Source organism: Kalmanozyma brasiliensis, assembly GCF_000497045.1.
Source record: "Kalmanozyma brasiliensis GHG001 unplaced genomic scaffold PSEUBRA_SCAF12, whole genome shotgun sequence".
Classification (NCBI taxonomy): Eukaryota; Fungi; Basidiomycota; class Ustilaginomycetes; order Ustilaginales; genus Kalmanozyma; species Kalmanozyma brasiliensis.
This window is the reverse complement of record NW_015961951.1, coordinates 255717-272409: the sequence shown is the minus strand read 5'-3', so window position 1 is coordinate 272409 and position 16693 is coordinate 255717. Positions and strand designations below refer to the sequence as shown.

At 57.4% G+C, this 16693-nt stretch overlaps 9 protein-coding genes across 9 annotated transcripts; 4 read left to right on the top strand and 5 right to left on the bottom strand.

Annotated features, from left to right (window-relative positions):
• Positions 1-135: 135 nt before the first annotated feature.
• PSEUBRA_001141 (Carboxylesterase, type B) lies at positions 136-2078 on the bottom strand (the record flags this gene model as incomplete). The annotated part of the gene is made up of 2 exons (XM_016434403.2): positions 136-648; positions 744-2078. 2 exons carry the CDS (start codon positions 2076-2078, stop codon positions 136-138), a joined length of 1848 nt encoding a protein of 615 aa, XP_016294179.2.
• An 897-nt stretch (positions 2079-2975) lies between these two features.
• PSEUBRA_001140 (EthD domain protein) lies at positions 2976-3506 on the top strand (the record flags this gene model as incomplete). Its single annotated transcript, XM_016434423.1, has 2 exons — positions 2976-3155; positions 3231-3506. 2 exons carry the CDS (start codon positions 2976-2978, stop codon positions 3504-3506), a joined length of 456 nt encoding a protein of 151 aa, XP_016294178.1.
• A 48-nt stretch (positions 3507-3554) lies between these two features.
• On the bottom strand, positions 3555-6125 carry PSEUBRA_001139 (uncharacterized protein; the record flags this gene model as incomplete). The annotated part of the gene is made up of 1 exon (XM_016434397.1): positions 3555-6125. One exon carries the CDS (start codon positions 6123-6125, stop codon positions 3555-3557), a length of 2571 nt encoding a protein of 856 aa, XP_016294177.1.
• A 1315-nt stretch (positions 6126-7440) lies between these two features.
• PSEUBRA_001138 (FAD dependent oxidoreductase) lies at positions 7441-8805 on the top strand (the record flags this gene model as incomplete). The annotated part of the gene is made up of 1 exon (XM_016434417.1): positions 7441-8805. The coding sequence occupies one exon, from the start codon at positions 7441-7443 to the stop codon at positions 8803-8805; it is 1365 nt and encodes a 454-aa protein (XP_016294176.1).
• A 520-nt stretch (positions 8806-9325) lies between these two features.
• Positions 9326-9962, top strand: PSEUBRA_001137 (Protein of unknown function DUF1772; the record flags this gene model as incomplete). Its single annotated transcript, XM_016434428.1, has 2 exons — positions 9326-9380; positions 9457-9962. The coding sequence occupies 2 exons, from the start codon at positions 9326-9328 to the stop codon at positions 9960-9962; spliced, it is 561 nt and encodes a 186-aa protein (XP_016294175.1).
• A 291-nt stretch (positions 9963-10253) lies between these two features.
• PSEUBRA_001136 (uncharacterized protein) lies at positions 10254-11243 on the top strand (the record flags this gene model as incomplete). Its single annotated transcript, XM_016434424.1, has 1 exon — positions 10254-11243. The coding sequence occupies one exon, from the start codon at positions 10254-10256 to the stop codon at positions 11241-11243; it is 990 nt and encodes a 329-aa protein (XP_016294174.1).
• A 117-nt stretch (positions 11244-11360) lies between these two features.
• Positions 11361-12374, bottom strand: PSEUBRA_001135 (uncharacterized protein; the record flags this gene model as incomplete). The annotated part of the gene is made up of 2 exons (XM_059464568.1): positions 11361-11534; positions 11607-12374. 2 exons carry the CDS (start codon positions 12372-12374, stop codon positions 11361-11363), a joined length of 942 nt encoding a protein of 313 aa, XP_059320876.1.
• A 565-nt stretch (positions 12375-12939) lies between these two features.
• On the bottom strand, positions 12940-13926 carry PSEUBRA_001134 (Alpha/beta hydrolase fold-3; the record flags this gene model as incomplete). Its single annotated transcript, XM_016434398.1, has 1 exon — positions 12940-13926. One exon carries the CDS (start codon positions 13924-13926, stop codon positions 12940-12942), a length of 987 nt encoding a protein of 328 aa, XP_016294172.1.
• A 520-nt stretch (positions 13927-14446) lies between these two features.
• PSEUBRA_001133 (uncharacterized protein) lies at positions 14447-15515 on the bottom strand (the record flags this gene model as incomplete). Its single annotated transcript, XM_059464567.1, has 2 exons — positions 14447-15202; positions 15294-15515. 2 exons carry the CDS (start codon positions 15513-15515, stop codon positions 14447-14449), a joined length of 978 nt encoding a protein of 325 aa, XP_059320875.1.
• Between the last annotated feature and the right edge of the window lie 1178 nt (positions 15516-16693).

Genomic DNA, 16693 nt, shown 5'->3' with positions numbered 1-16693 from the left:
ATGTCGACGCCGACACCGCCGGCGTCATCAGGCACACACATACCACCGCGGCAACCACACATGCAGGCTCTTGTCAACATTGACGCCGTATCATTGCAAGTCATGATCATTACAAGGCGCCAACAGACACCGCGCTTAGTTGGGCAGCAAGTTGGAGATGGATCTCCAGTAGTCGCATCGACGACCGCGGTAACCCTCCCAGCTGTATGCGTCGACCTTTGTGAAATCATTCCTCAGGCCAGGATCCGTCAAAACAGTGGCATTGGTTGAGAGGAAGGGCATGCTCTCCGGGGTCCCGCCGGTCTGATTGAGGTTGATCTGATAGCGCGAGTGCGCCGAGTACTTGGGCCAATTCTCTGCCGCGTTGGGCTGCGAGTCAGCCGAAGCGCTGTAATTGGAGCCGTACGCCAGGGCAGCCGAGATGGACGGGTCATCCTTGGTGACAAAGTTGCCGTAGATGTTCATGAATGCCTTGACAAAGTCGGCAGACTGCACGGCGGAGGGGGGACCAAAGTAGCCCACCACATCATTGCCGTGCAGAGCGGGGACGACGCTGTACTGGTAGCGGTAGGAGGCACGGCCGGATCCAGAGTAGGCCTCCGACATCCAGTAGCTCGGGCAGACGAACGTGAGCTCGCCATAAATGTTCTGCACGGAGGGAGATACGATCGCAAGAGGAAATCATTAGGTCAGCTTCAAAAGTAGGGAGACGGACTCGATGAACAGGATCAAGTGTAACTCACGTCGGCTCTGGCCTGCTGACCGGTGGCGACGGGCGAGACGCTGTTGGCGTCGGGCATCTCGAAGCCGTTGGTAGCATACTTGGTGGTGACACTCGTGTCAACGGGGTAGTGAAGCAAGAGCGTTTCGATGTCCTCCTTGGTCAAGAGCGGCAACAAGGTGCTCAACCACGTCTTGAGTTTCTCCTCCGTGTCGATGTCCCTGGGCACAAAGAGACCTCCTTCGGCAGCGTTGTTGCCAACGAGCAGGTGCTTTCCGTTGACCCGTCGCTCGTTGAGCTGCTGCGAGGGGACGCTGAGGATATACTTTCCATCCGTAACGGGGAGGAAGGACCACGTGCCAAAGAAGCTGCTCGCAGATACTTTGACGTTAGCCTGTTGAAGTGTCTGCGTGTCCTTGGTGAGGAGGCACTCGAAGATGTTTTGAGCCGTCTTGCCGTAAGCGGTGCCATTGAAGCAGCCAGCCTCGGCGGCAAAGGCGTAGTACGACTGCGAAGGCTCAAAGTCCTTGTATCCGAACTGGAGCGGGAGGTAGGGACTGGCGGCGATGACGTTCTTGAAGAGGGAAGTGCCGAGCGTACCACCCTGAGCAAGCGAATGGAGCATCACGGAGCCTCCGCCGGCCGATTCACCAGCGATGGTGACGTTGCGCGGATCGCCGCCGAATTGCGAGATGTACGCCTGGACCCACTGCAAGGCAAAGTGTTGATCGAGAATACCAGCGTTGACGACACCATAGCGGCTGAGCTCGTCGGATGCGAGGAAGCCAAAGGCACCAAGACGGTACTGGATGGCGACGCCAACGAAATCGTTGTTGTTGGCGTTGATGATCGAGGTGAAATCGTATTGGCCATTGCCCGCGCCATACCCACCGCCGTGAATCCAAACCATGACGGGCAGCCCGCTGGCATTTTGAGGGGCGAAGACATTGAGGAAGAGGCAGTCCTCGTTTGCCTCGAGAGCCTCGGAAGTGACCTGGTATTCAGGGTTTCCAAACGGGTTCTGAGGGCACTGCGAGCCATACTGACTAGCGTCGATGACGTTGCTGCGGTTGAGGGAAGGAGGTTGAGGAGCTTGCCATCGAAAATCGCCGGTAGGCGGGGCGGTGAAGCGGATGCCTTTCCAAGAGTTGATGTTGGTGCTCGAGTTGAATGTCCCTCTGTACTGGGAGTAGCCGAGGTCGACGGTAAGGTCATCGGCGTTGTTGGTCGACTCGCGCTTGGCAAGAAGGTCTGCGAACGGTTGAGAAGCGATGGGAGAGGCGGTGGCAGAAATGGCGAAGGCCAAAGCGAGCGCCGCCAAGAGACTGCTCCGAAGCAGCGTCTGAGACTTGAACATGATGACGAGGGTGGCAAAGAAGGGGGGGTAGCGTACACGGGGAAGTCGACACGAGGCAGCGATTTGCTCTCTATATATGCTCAAGCGCGATGAACGAGCACCGGCGACCCTTCCGAGATCTCCTTTTCCTCGAGCTTGAGGTTTCTCGACCAGAAGAGCGGGAGCAAGATTGCCGGAGCAGCGGCAACAGGAGATCATTCAGCAAAGCGAAAGGTCATTGATGTGTGGCACGCATGAATGTCTGCGGAGTTTCACACTGGACAAAGGGCCGGCGGGTCACTGCACAGAACGCATTGGCATCAAGTCACCTGAGCAGCTTGGTGACCGGCCTTGGCCTCCATATGGCCTGGCTCGGCTAGCTGATTCGTACAGGCGGTGACCGGCGAGCTCGCACAGGGCACGTCAAGTTGGCCGATGCTTGCCTTCGACAAGAAGAACAGCGGGGTCGGGCGCTTAGCCGAGGTGGAAAGCGGCAATCTTGCCAACAGAGGCCAAATTGGTGGGTTCTCGGCTATGCAAGCTAATGGAGGACGCTGGTGTGGTGTGGTGAAACAGCGGAGGCAGCGTTCGTCTACGCTTTTCCATTGGACGAGTAGCATCGCACAAAGATGGCATTGTTGGACAGGCGCCATGCAGCAACATGATTGAGATTGGCGGAGGGTGACGAATTACCGATGACAGTCCCTTTGTGTGATGTGCGCTGCTCTGCACAAAGGGACTCACGAATGTTCCGAGCTTGCTTTTTCTGCCATTGTTACCCGCTCGAGCCATCTTTTTGCTTCTTGCGCCATCAAGCCGACCCGATTATTGCCATTCGGTCTTCTTCATGTTGAGACCGCTGTTGTGATCTCAAGCGCCATCTGGATGGACCAACAACTTCCACACACTATCCTCACTATGTCAGCTTCAGCCTCGTCCGCGAGCCCAGGCCAGTGGGCCAAGGTGGTCAAAGTGACCGTCAATCTCACGAAGAAAGAAGGCGTGTCGGACCAAGAGTTCTCGCGCTACTATGCTCAGACGCACGGTGCTCTCGCTGCTCCTGTGCTTCTCAGGCACAACTGCATCTCCTATAGTCAGGTACGTCAGAACCCCGAACAAGCGACACAAACCATTCTTCCGAGCGCTGACACGAGATGCCGTTTGCCCGTACAGTTCCATTGCATGAGCGACAAGGCCAAAGACCCGATCATGTCCATCTTCGGTCCAGACGTGCTCGACCCACAGAATGCGGTGCAGATTGCCCAAGTCGATGGTTGCTCCACTTTTCTCTTTGCCAGCCTCGACGACGCACGCAGCTTCTTCCATGATCCAGAGACAGCGACCGTCCTTGCCGCGGATTCGACCAACTTCACCAACCCAGCCACCGTCCACTTTTCCATCGGGGACGAATACGTGGTGATCAAGGATGGCAAGATTCTCGACGCCTGATACGTGCGCGACATCAGAGATCAGACAGGACAGGAAAGCGCAGTTCCATTACAAATGATCGAACGGATACGACGAGCCCAGCCATTCATCGATCGACAACGCTCCCGACAAGATCCCGTCTAGCGAAGGAAAGAGCGATTGCTCCCCTTGCCAGTCGCTCTCGTTCGACGCAACCGTGCCGTCACCAACCGACAATGCCTCCACCGGCTTGCCTACCACATCGCTTGCCAAGCTAGAGAAGTTGTCCGAATCCAACCAGGTGTACGCCCCTTCCATGCCACCCATCCCACCACCAGCGCCGTTCCCATGTCCATTCCCATCGGCAGCACGAACATGGTTCCCGCCTGCCGTTGACGACACACTCGACTCGCGCGTGTGGTGCGCAGAATCGAATGCTTCCATCCGACGCTTCGCCTGATGCGCACCGATCGAGCCTTCGTCCATGCCCCGTTTGCGCTTGCATCTTGACGTGCTGCTAAAGACCTTCTGCAGCACATCCAAGAAGACGTCCTTGGTTCCGCTTGTATCTAGCCTCTCCTCGGCAATCCTTTCCAGGCCGCCCAAGCGAGCGAATGCAGCTCGAATCCTGTTTTCGGCGCTGAGCAGTTCTTTGAGGATGCGTCGCGAGTTGCGGGCCGCTTCGCTTCCCGGCCCCGCCTTGGACAGCAACGAGACCGCCGTGGACAAGCTCGCGCGGATCGAGGTCGCGTCGAGGTCCTGTTGCCGTGCGCAGCACAGCTCCATGACGAGCGCCATCGCAGCCCCGAGAAGGTAGAAAGTGCTGAGCCAGAACTTGTGGATGACGCTATCCTGGAGCGACAAGATGCGGATGATGCAGCTGGCCGAAGAGAGGCAGGCCTTGCGTGCAAACCGCCACTCGTCATCGGTGAAGCCCGAAAGCTGGTGAATGCGATGCAGCCGCAAGATGCGGTTGAGGTACATAAGTTCGAGCATGACCGACTCCATCGCTTGGTCTGGCTTCTCAAAGGTGCGATCCGGAGCGTAGCGCAGACAAGCGGGCGTCGAGTCATGCACCTCGTTGAGCTTGCTTACGAAGCGATGGATCTGGGCACGCGAGAGCGTAGGCCGCTCGTTGGACACATCGACAATCTCGCGGTAGATGGTAACGTAGCGCATGCGCATCGTGATGGCCGAAGAGTGGGTGTATACGTCAGGAGAATGGAGCGTGAGGCTGTCTTTGTGGATCTCGACGTTAGCGGGCAGGTTGGTGCGATTCTGCAAAGGATGAACCGAGTAGACACCAAAGTGGGCCACCGAATGCGACCAGTCGAGCCACGTCAAGTTCCACCAGATTCGTCGTCCGAGCTCCCGACGTGCTTCGGTCCTCATGCTCGCCGACGGTTTGTGCGGTGCACCGCCATGGTCCAATCGAGCGAGACCGATGTTTTGGGCCACTTTGATGGCCGAGCCGAGAAGGGCCCATTGACCGTCGGACTGCTCTTTGCGGTTGTGCTGATAGACACCGAGCAAACAGATGCAGGCTAGATGCTCGAGCTGTTGGGATTGAAGGAAGTTGGAGGACCACAGCAGCTGTTGACTGCCTGTGCAGAGCGTATCTGCGAGTCGGGAAGCCTCGCGTTTGGAGATGCCCACCTTTTCGAGCAGCGTGGCCTCTGAAAAGTGGAGCGCGATGGCGATGACGACAAAGTAGCAGCAGACCAGGGCACTCGGAACGGAAGATGTGGCGAGCTGTTCTGGCTTCATCTGCGATAGCTCCAAAAAGTCGGTGGGGCTTTCTGGAGGCAAGACGCGCGTGGTCCAGTCCACCTGAGCAAAGTAGAAGTCGAGGAGGATGTCGGTGTTGGGGGGAAGGAATTGGGCGAAGCGGAAAGCGACGTCTGCGGGAGAGTCTGCCGATCGCTGGTCGAGCACGTGTTCCTCGTCGGTTTCGGAGTCCTTGACTTCGCCATCCATGGCGGCGTCTACGGCGCCAAAGGGGAGACTTTTGAGTTTGAGCTTGCGGCCCATGGCGGCATCTTCGAAGAGGTCCTGGATGTCTTGGCCGACGGGAACCTCCTGCTTGGAGTGACCGGGGTGCGAGACTTCAAAGTCGTCCTGCTGATCGGCGCCAGCGAAGGTGGTGGAAGCAAGTCGAGCGTCATTGCCTTGTAGACGATTGGTGGATAGGTAGCGCTCCATGCGGTCCATGCGGGCTTCCAGACGATAGAAACGCTCTGCTTCTAGACTGATGAAGCGGTCGGAAGCGAAGTCGGAATCATGAACATCTAGCTTTGAAGAAGAGGACGAAGATGTTCGAGCAGCAGCTGTGGCACCCGAAGCAGAGACACCGGGAACATGGTGATCGGAAAAGGAGCTGCGATGAAGCAAGGGTGCCATTTCTCGCGTCGGAGAAGTGAGTGCGCCTGATGAGGTGGTGATGGAAGCGATGGTCTGCTGGACCTGAGTGCAGGAGGATGCATCACCGCGAATGACGCAAGGCGAGCAAGGGTACTTTTTGTCGCATCGTGTCTTGCGCTTGCGGCATTGGAGACAGCTGAGGTTCTTGACGCTACTGCTGCTGCTCTCCTGAAGATTGCTGGAAGGACCCGAAGCGGCTTGATTGGCAAGGGCTGTGGGCGAGATGTGCGTTGTATCCATGGTTGCGGATGGTGAGGTGATGAGGATGCCTGGTCCAAACAGCTAGCTTTGGGCCAACGGTAGAAAGGCGACCTGGTATCCCCCGGGCAGCAACGAAGCGTGACTGTCCAGGGCTCAGAGTGGGGGAGTTGCGGGTGTTGAACAGCTTGAAATCGCCGGCTGCGCGGGATATGTCAGTGGATTGCAGATCGACGTCGGAACCGAGAGGCAGAGGGGACAATAGGTACGGGCGGCTAGATGAAGGATGCGGAGCGACTTGACTCGATCGCCGCGTACGATGGCCGAAAGAAGGGCTTGAGTTATATAGACGGGGACGATGCGCGGACTTTGCAAGCTCGAGAAGTTGTCTTATTGTGGCGGTGGTTGAGGAGCTGCAAGGAGGGAAGAGCCAAGGTTGTCGCACAAGAAGAGAGCTTACTTTGCATGCAGGATGATTTTGCGGGGAAAGCGACTCTCTTATCTTTGCATCCGACGCATCAGCTGACAGCTCAATGGCTGCATCGGGTCGCTTACCGATGAATGGACGGGCGATGCCGAGTCAAGGCTGGCTGGAGAGGATGAGAACAGGGATTGTGCCCAGCTTGCCTGCCTCTTTGCCGGTCTGGCCTTATCAGCCGAGAATGTCGAGTCAAACTCGTCCCTCAAGCCCTATCATGAAGAGCGAAAAGGGTCCCATAGGGCGGATATGGAGTAACAGCGGCAACGCGAAGGGTGGGGTCTTCAAAATCAGGGTTCACCCGTAGCCGGACCAGATTCGCGGAGACGGTCCGCGGCTCGCTGATTGGGCCCAAATGCACTCTTCGACTGCTGCCCAGCTGACCCTTTTTCGCCAAGCACCGCACCGCAGTCTACTGTGACAGACCGAGAGTCGACGACAGGCAGCTTTGGTCACTCAATCGTGAATTGAGAGCCAAAGCCAACTCAACCGGTGGTCCCTTCCCTCGACTGTTGGCTGAGCCCTGAGCTAGTCTTGCTAACGTTGAAGCGGAATCGATCGATGTGATGGATGCTTCAGCCCGCTTAAGCCGTCTTGTGACTTGCAACACACTCTGCAAAGCCACACAGCACGGCGCGATTGCCGCCACAATGCTGTCTCATTGGCTATCGGACCATGTCCGTGTGACCGATCCGCTTCTGTTCCAGGTCCCAGCATGCTGACCAACAGCCTCGCGGACCCTCCGATGGTCTCCTGACACCTATATTAGTAGGCCTGCTCGCTCCGTGTCTCCTTGTCATCCACTCCGCCGTCTTCCGTCTCAGCATACAACCATCGTGTCAACCATCCGGCCAAATCATCGAGACGCGCTCTTCCAACATGTCCGGATCATCCTCTTTCAAGCAGCTCAATGTCGCCGTTCTTGGCGGTGGCATCGGCGGCTTCAGCACAGCACTCGCCCTTCGTCGTGCAGGACACAAGTGCACCGTCTACGAGCGTCGTGGGTTCGACGTCGAGGTGGGCGCTTCCATCTCTTGCGCTGCCAACGGAACCCAGTGGCTGCACGACTGGAACGTCGATGTGCCCTCGGGTCGTCCCGTCATACTCATGGAGCTCACCATGCGCGACTGGAACACGGGCGAGATCCTCAACCAGTACCACCTGGACGACTACGAAAAGACCTGGGGCAACGTCTACAACATGTTTCACCGTCAAGACATGCACAAGATGCTCATGGACACCGCCATCTCTACCGAGGGCCAGGGCCCACCTGTCGAGATCGTCATGGACCATATCGCGGAAGACGTAGACACCGAGACCGGCACCATCTCTTTCCGCAACGGCAACAAGGTCGTCGCCGACCTCATTGTCGGATCGGACGGGATTCGATCCAAGGCTCGCGTTGCCATTGGCGTCACCCCCGATGTCAAATCGGCACCACAAACCTGCTACCGATGCAACGTCTCGAAAGAGGAAGTGGAGCGTCTTGGTCTCACCTGGGCCGCCGACCCTGCCATTCAGTTCTGGGGCGGCTACCCCAAAGCCGACCTCAACCAGTACTACAAGATTGTCATGAGCCCCTGCGCTGGCGGTGACATTGTGTCCTTCTACTGCTTCATGCCCACCGAGCTCACCAAGCACCAGTCGGAAGGATTCGTCTTCGAAGAGGTGCCTCCCGAGGAGATCTTGGCCGGCGACTATTCCAAGCTCGACCCGCTCTGCGTCAAGCTGATCCAGAACTCGGTGGAGCGCAAGCCTTGGCGTCTCTACATCCACCAGCCCTACTCGCACTGGTACAAGAAGCAGACGTGCATCCTCGGCGACGCTGCTCACCCCATGATGCCTCACCAGTCACAAGGCGCTTGCCAGGCGATTGAAGATGCGGCTGCCCTCGGCATCGTCTTTTCAAAAGAGTACAACTTCACCAACAACGTCGAGGCGGGTCTCCAGCTCTACCAGGAGATCCGCAAGCCCCGCGCTACACGCGTTCAGCAGGCATCCGCCGCCGCTCTCGAGAACCTCAACGAGCGCCTTGGCTTCTCGTCCCTCAGCGCACACGACGCCGCATTGGCTGCCAAGGAGAACAAGCTCACGGTCCATGAAATGAACACCTACGACATGAAGAAGCACGTTCGCGACACGGTCTACCCCAACCAGCAGCAGAGCACGGCCAATGCTCCCAACAGTGCCATGACCACCAGCGTCGTCCCACCTACGTCGACAGCGATTGCCGCTGATGCTTGAGCCGTCGTCCCTGTCCTGTAGTCACCTCACTTGTTCCGTTCTAAATAGCATTCATCGACCCATCATGGCAACGGTGCCAGCGTGAATTGTGACCAACCTGAAGCGCACGATCTGATCCCAATTTCGGACTTGAGCGAGTGGGGGGATGAAGTTGCAATTCGATGTTATGGAGAGGCGGAAGAGGGTCTGCGCGGAAACGCCGCGGCCCGCGGGATGGCGGGATTGCCCGCAAAAAGCGAGGGGCCGTGCGTGCGCTGCAGCTGTGAGTTGGGTTCCTGACCCTTTTTAGACTCGACCGCGGGATGGGTTGGCAAGGGGTCCAGCTTCGAGAACGTGGAACACAAGCTGAGCCAGATTGGCTTCCATGTCGCCGGCTCCAGGTCGTGTAGACGACCTATAAAGGCTGCTTGAACCTGAGTCTGTGTTTCCTAGCCGTCACAGTATCAACGATTCCGACTCACCAGATCCCCTAGCAGGACCAACCCCCATCTCAAACGATTCTCATCTCTCTTCGGACACCATGCTGGCTCCGCTAACTGCAGCCGTTGGCCTAACCTGTTCGGGTCTTGTCTCAGGTAAGTCGGCCATCGATGCCCGCTATGATGAAAAGCTTGATGCTGATAGCCACTTCTTGTCTCTCGTGTCCAACAGGTCTGACGCTCGCCTACCCACTCCTGATCAACACGCACTTTCTCGATGCGCAGGGGATCAAGATTAGCCCTGCCGCTGTCCATGTCAACCTCTCCATCGCCCAACGCCTCACGCTATGGGAGCGCGCCTTCAAAGCGGGTTACGTCATCCCCGCCCTCTCGCTCCTAACCGCTGTCTCACTGGCCACATTTGCGCTCACCACCGACCCGCGCAATGACAAGACTGCCTTCGCCAAGCGTCTCGGCGGCGGCAACTGGCAACAGCGTAAGAAGCTCATCTTGGGATCCGCCGCTTTCACGGGCAGTCTCATCGTGTTTACCGTCATCGCAATCTTGCCCACCAACAGCAAGCTCATGGCGCTCCGAGAGGCGGCGAATGGCAAGCAGCCGATCGACGTCGCGCAGGCCGAGGCATTGCTCAACAGGTGGACGCAGCTGCACAACGTGCGCGTCGGTGCGGCGCTCAGTGGCTTTGTCATGGCACTGTACGCTTTCGTTGCGCTCTAGGGTTCACACTTGTTGGTAATGAAAAGGTCAGGGAACATATGCACAAATGGTGTGCGGAGAAGGTGTCTGTGTTGAGCGTGCAAAGTTGGACCGGCTTATCGCGCTGCAGAGCAAAGGCGAGGATTTTTGGTTGTCGAGAACCCGGGCAGCCGGGCAGCCAGCCACCCGCCTTCGAACCCCGCACTTTTGGCCTCAAACCCTAAAATTGACAGCTGCGACTTCTGATAAGGCTCGTCCCACCCTCTCTTCCCTTCGCTCTTCCTCATCTCTCCTTCACCGCCCACTGCCATCATGACGGTCACATTTGACAACGCAGACAGTGACGAGATCCTGGGCGAGCTCAACTTCACCCTTCCCGACGACGAGCTCGACCACGATGCGCGTATCTACCTGGAAGTGGGTCACGAGCGACCCAAAAAGCCCTTCTGGAAGCCACTCCATTCGCTTCGACCGGAGCTGGACCACCTTCGCTCCCTGTCCCCCGTCGAACAGCTTCCGCTCATCCGCTCGCATCTCGCATCGCGCGGATTTGCCATCGTCCCACACCACAGCTCGGTCCTCTCACAACACGGCATCGACGATCAACCCGCCTTTACCGCTTTCGCTCGCGAAAATCTCGACTTGATCCAGCGCATCACGGGTGCGGACGAGGTGATTCTATGGAACGCAACAAAACGCCAAGCCACCGCGACAACATCTGAGACCTCTGCGGATGGATACGAGCGTCAGTCCCGACCTCAAGGAGTGGAGTCGCGATTCGATAAGCCCATGGAACCTCCCGCGGTGTTCGCGCACATCGACCAGGATCCGTACCAGGGCAAGCGCGTTTGCGCTATGGCCATCGCTGGACATCCCCCCCTGCTGAAGGATGGGGCGATGGTGAACCCGCACGAGGCAGTGGACGCTGACCTAGCGGGAAACTATGGCAGGACCATGATCATCAACCTCTGGCGACCCGTGGGCGGGGTTGTGTACGACAAACCCCTGGCTATCGCTGATTACAGGAGCTTGGACAAGAAGTGCATTTCCAGATGGGCGAGCCCGTACGGGTGCGGATACGATGTGCACGAGGATGGAGGGCAGAGGTGGCACTTTGTGCCCCAGCAGACCAACGATGAGGTCTTGGTGTTCAAGTGCTACGATTCGGCGCAGGAGGAGAAAGGCGAGGCGCTGTATGGAGCTCATTGCGCCGTGAATAGGGTCAAGGGTGGAGGGGAGGTGCCGGAGGGTGCGAAGCCGAGAAGGAGCGTCGAGTTTCGCTTTGTTGCTGTGTGGCGCTAGGTTCGCACTTTGCTCACTTTATACCCTCGAGCGCCCTCAATCCCAATGCTGCAGCGTCTGAACGCGCTGAGTGATACATATGACTGAGTATGGAACCTACTTCTTTGCATCAAGGACTTATACAGTGGTCTCCGAAGAGTCGTCGCGGTGCCGAGGTCCCCGACGCCAGACCAACAAGACCGCCGTGAGAAGCACAGCGGCACAAAACTCCATGAGCGTCACCATGCACGCCTCCTCGACGACAAATTGACCCGTGAACCCATCCGCGTCGTACCTTTCCGAGTCGAAGTACTGTTTCCACGACAAAATCCATGTCAGCATCACTTCGATCTCTGCTACACTGCCGAGCTGGGGGACACTTACGTTGAGATCGGGCACAGCGGCCTGTAGAACGCCCCATATGCCGCGCACCACGAGGAACGGCCATGTGAGCAGGAGCAGTCCGAGCACAGCATGCCCGAACCACGGTCGCTTCTCCACCTCGTGCGACGGTTGACCCTTGCTCACCAGCGAGATGTCGCTTTCCCTCTCCGTGCTTTGATCGTAGCGACGGCGTCGATGGCGGTGGATCGTGATGCAAACCGGTACAAGCAAGGCGAGCGTGAGCAGCCAGAATGCAGATTGACCGCCTGTACGCAACCATTTGCCCGTTGCTAGCCTGCCGCGCATCTGACTCGGCGTGCGGGATGGATCAGAGTAGGTGGTCCCGCTAAGCACCGCGCCGGCGACGATGACCATATCGGCCAGAATAAGGATCAAATCAAACCCGACGACCAACCAGGTCCATTCCGCCCCTCCACTCGCCCATCGACTTGGAGATCGGCTGACCTTGGGCTTCCAGTACTCGGCCTGCCATGCCACGAGTGTGTGCACGAAGCACAGCAGAAGCGTGTACTGCCCCTGCGCGCTCAGCAGCGAGTACGCGATGAGGCTGCGGATGTCTCGTTCGCGCGTGGCGAACGCAAGGCCGGTCGATTGCGCCGCGAGTCGCAGCAACACATGGTTGAGCATAAGCAACCACAGAAGCTTTTGCGGTGCTCTGCGTACGGTGAGGAGCACGCATAGCGCAAAGAACAGGAGAATGTAGACGACGAGGAAGGCCAACGAGGCGCTTGCTAGGGGTGCCAACATTCTGGCTCACTGTTCGATCGGGTGAGAACAGTGCGACGAGCAGAGGTCTGCTCACGACGCTTGCCTTATATATGTGCGGGTAGAACAATGCATCACATGGGACACTTGACAGGCTGACAATGGAAAGAAGCGCGTGCAGGTTCCCGAACGGGGCTTCCATGCACACATCCGTCACGCTTGCGCCAGGCCAAGAACGCCGCCAACGCCATCCCCGGTCTCGCCTCACCTCGGTACGACTGACGACCATCCGACATCCGACTGTACCACCCTGGTGATGAGCGCCAAGCCCCTCGCTTCTCCGGCGTGGGCGGTGGTTTCCGCGGAACGGAAAATCGAAACATTGTTAGGTCGGCTTTGTTGCCGATTCGGTTCCAGGCTGGCCGACCCAAGGTTCTCCACAACACGAAAATGGATTGCCGAATTGGCGGCTCATCAATTCACGACGAGCAAGAGCCGGGCGACGATGAGCAGCAATGCAAGATGTGTCTTTCATTTCAATGCCCAAGCGCCAGCCTTGAACGGAACGAGCTTGTCGATCCATGCTATCGAGGATCTCTCGCGCGATTTAAATGCTCTGCAGAGCACTAATCCTTTCCGCCAGAACCTTCTGGCCGACCGAGATGTTCTGACCACCGAACAGCTCCCAAGCATGCGGCAAGCCCTTGTACACGTTGAGATCGACCTGAACACCCGCCTTGTGAAGCCTTCGAGCATATTCGAGATCCTCCTCGATGAAAATGTCGAGCTGACCGACGTCGATGTAGGTGTCGGGCAGACGGGAGAGATCGTGCACTCGAGCGGGCACGGCGTATTTGACCAGCTCGTCGACCTTGTCCGTGCCAGCCACGTCCTTGCCGAGCAGAGCCGACCAACCGGTGATGTTGCTTTCGTACGTCCAAATCGCCGTGGGTACGAGCCGCTCATCGGGCGTCAGGTTGCGGTCGTCGAGCATGGGGTAGATCAGCACTTGCTTGCGCAGCGGTGGCGACAGACCCCGGTCTCGAGCCTGCAGAGCCACGCCGGCTGCGATACCGCCTCCCGCCGATTCACCAAACACGCCAATCCGCTTGTTGTCCACCCCGAGTGACGTCGCGTTGGACGAAAGCCATTCCAAGGCGTCGTAGCAGTCATTGACCAGCCCATCGAGCGTGTGTTCCGGCGCAAGGCGGTATTCGACGCTGAAGATGGTGAGGCCGCTCGCCAGCGCATAGTGAGCGATGGATCCCGAGGCGATGAAGGCGTCTGCCGATCCGCCAAGCATGCCACCGCCGTGAGCATGGAGCACAGCAGCACCATTCTCCTGACGCTGCTTGGGCGCGATCTCGTAGACAATGATACTGGCACCGTCGCGCGTCTTGATCGTGTGCGTCGTCTTGGTGACGTGCTGCTCTGGCTGTCCGACGCCGAGTCCGCGAAGAAGCGTGTCGAGGTTGGTGCGGCGTAGTTCGATCTCGTGCACTTTCGGCTGCGGGCGTTGAGCGGCGATGGCGAGCATGGGCCCAGCGACCTGAAGGAACTCGGGGTCAAACTTGAATGAATGGAACGAAGCCATTTTGAATGGGTCGATGAGAGGTACGGGTTGTGAAGGAAGGTGCGAGATCGGATGATGTTTTCGAGCATTCAAGTATCAGGGCGAGACCAGAGAAGCTTCTTATCTCCTTGCTCTCAGCTAGACATCGGCTATGGTGAGCCGTGCGAGGTGGATTTTCGAAGCACCCTGGGTACCTTTCACTCCGCGGAACAACACAGCGAAATACTGGTCCGTGCTCTGTACAACCTTGTCTTCGTGCAATGGAACGGATATGAGCGATTGCGACCTCGACATTGGCAGCATCCAGTGCAGACACAAGCGCATGCGATGCCACTTGATGCAAGAGGCAGATCGAAGAAGAAGGCTCACGCAAGCGGCGGTGTCACAAGACGCCTCAAAAGATTGACTCGCAACACGAAGCTCATGGAAATGCCCGGCCCCTTTGCCGACATCAATGTACACAGTTTTCGATGAGCAGGCATTCGCAGACAAATCTGAGAAGCTCTATGCTATTTCGAGCGGGACGGTCGCCACCAGAGCTTCAGAAGATCCTCTGACCCTGACTGGGATTGAAGACCATGTTCGAAGCTTTGCTCTTCCGGTCATCGTCTAGACTTTGGTGCGCCGGCGTCGACTCCACTTTCAGAGCTTCCACCGCATCCGCCATGCCGTAGTGCCGCCAACCAAAGTCTTCTACCATCGCGGAAAGCATCCAGAGGAGCTCGAGCTGCGTAACCCCTCTGACAGCCTTTTGCGCGCTTTCGGAGTCGACTAGCTTCTCGAACAATGACTGGAGCTCGTCGAGCGCAAACGCCGACTGTGAAGCTTTGATCTTGTCTTCGGCTTCGGTGGTCGAGCGGTGGTGCTTCTCGATGTCGCGTTGGACGGCATCGCTTCCGACAGCAGACGAGGTAGCCGCCTTCTGTGCCAGCGTCGTAAGGAAGACGAGATCGATGTGACCATGCGCTGTCAGCTGGACCTGTCGAGGCAGGTCGTTCAAGCTTTCCAAGTCGAGGGTTCCACCCTTCTCCCTCTGGCCTGCTCCACCGTTCGTCGCCGGTACGAGCCAGAACGCGTGAAAGCGGCGAAAGACGTCCGCTGTCCCCTTGGATTCTTCGGAGCTTCTCGCTCTCTCGCCGCCCGAAGCGCCTGCATTGCTGTTGCCAAGATCGGTGTACCACATCTTTGCGTTTCGAAAGTCTCCCTCCAGCTTGTGCAGGATGGCGTGTAGCCAGTCGAGGTATCGGCTGCCACCCTGGGCTTTTCGGACCAGAAAGTGGGCCGAGTACAAGTCGCCCTATTGCCGATTCATAAAGCCAAAGGAACGATGGGGCCTGTCAGTGAGTCTTCTGTGGTTAGACCGAAGATGAGCATGCGAGATCACTCACATTGATCAGATGAAGACAAGCTTCGATGGCGGGATGGTACGCTGCTTCTGCTATCGCCGCCTGAAGCTCAGCGTGTTTGGGACGGTTGTGAGGGACAGCGTCCGCTGGCAGCCCTGGCACTGTGCCGAGAAGCTTGTGCAGCCATTGCGGTGGCTTTGAGGTTGGACCTACAGAGGACCCTCCGACAAGGTCTCTCTTGACCTGGTCGAGCTGTGTGGCCATGAGAAGCCAAGCAGACAACGAACCAGTTTCGTCCAAGATTCAGTTAAGTTCAGGACGCTTGACGTGGGTTCCTCTCCGTGGATGAAGGTGGAACTCGAAGAAGTCGGAGGGTGGGAAGATTGACAGGCGCTGATGTGAGGTTGCAGCGAAGGAGGCTTGCTCATCGAATGCTTTGCTGAACCGGTGTGGTCCAGGGTGTGGAGGGAATGCTGACTTCATCTCGGCGTGTCAAGCAGTCACAGTAATTTCGCCGTTGCCGAGGTGGGGCCCCGATTCTCAGCTCCCACTTCATCATTCTCGCCGCTTCTCAATCAATACGAACCGCCAACAAAGAAGGTGACAGGATGTATGAATCTCGCGACAAGTGGCAAAGATAGGTTACAAGACTGATAACGTAGATCACGTAGATCCGAGATTCACGTAGATGCGAGAACGGCCACGTCAATCCTCGATCTCCAAATTTTGGTTGCTCGCCACTGTCTCATTCAATTACCACCATCATCACTCTCATCAGCAGTCGCACCACATTGACCCTTCCAACCTCGCCTGAAAGTTTGTCAAACAGCGCTTTGAAAGCATAACAGCGCGTATATCAGCTCAGACCCGCAGTCGCGGACTCTTCGTCAGCCAGCAAAACGAGCTCGAAGTGGTTACACAGATTTCAGCCGAGACACGCTGCTTTAGGGCCCGAGTTCGCCAAAAAAGAGGCTCTCGCTGATTGCCCTTTGTTCTCACACTCGGCCTTGCAGCTGATGACATATTTGGTCTCTGCATGGGTCAAGGAGCACGCTCGTATCATATGGTGGTATCTCGCCTCGCCCTTGACGGCCTGCTCGCCACCACCGGATCACCTACGATGGGGTTAGAACGCGGCACAACGCGACACTGGCGAAGTGTCTGTTTAATTTTGCCAAGTTTTGCTTCCAATTTGGCTCCCCTTACAACCTTTGAATCGTCAATTGAACATCACAGACATCATCTAGGGCATCGTTCGTGGGTATTTGCGAAGTCTCGAGAGTGTTTGTAGTTGTGGTTGATGTCAGAAAGGCGTTCGAAGTGATCATGGTGTTTTGAGAGTAGACTGGTGAAGTGCCTGAATGAATCTCGGATAGACCAGGCTCGGCTGCTTATCGCGTGCCGAGCTGGACAGGCGCTAGTCATTGTCTCCGACCCGGCGG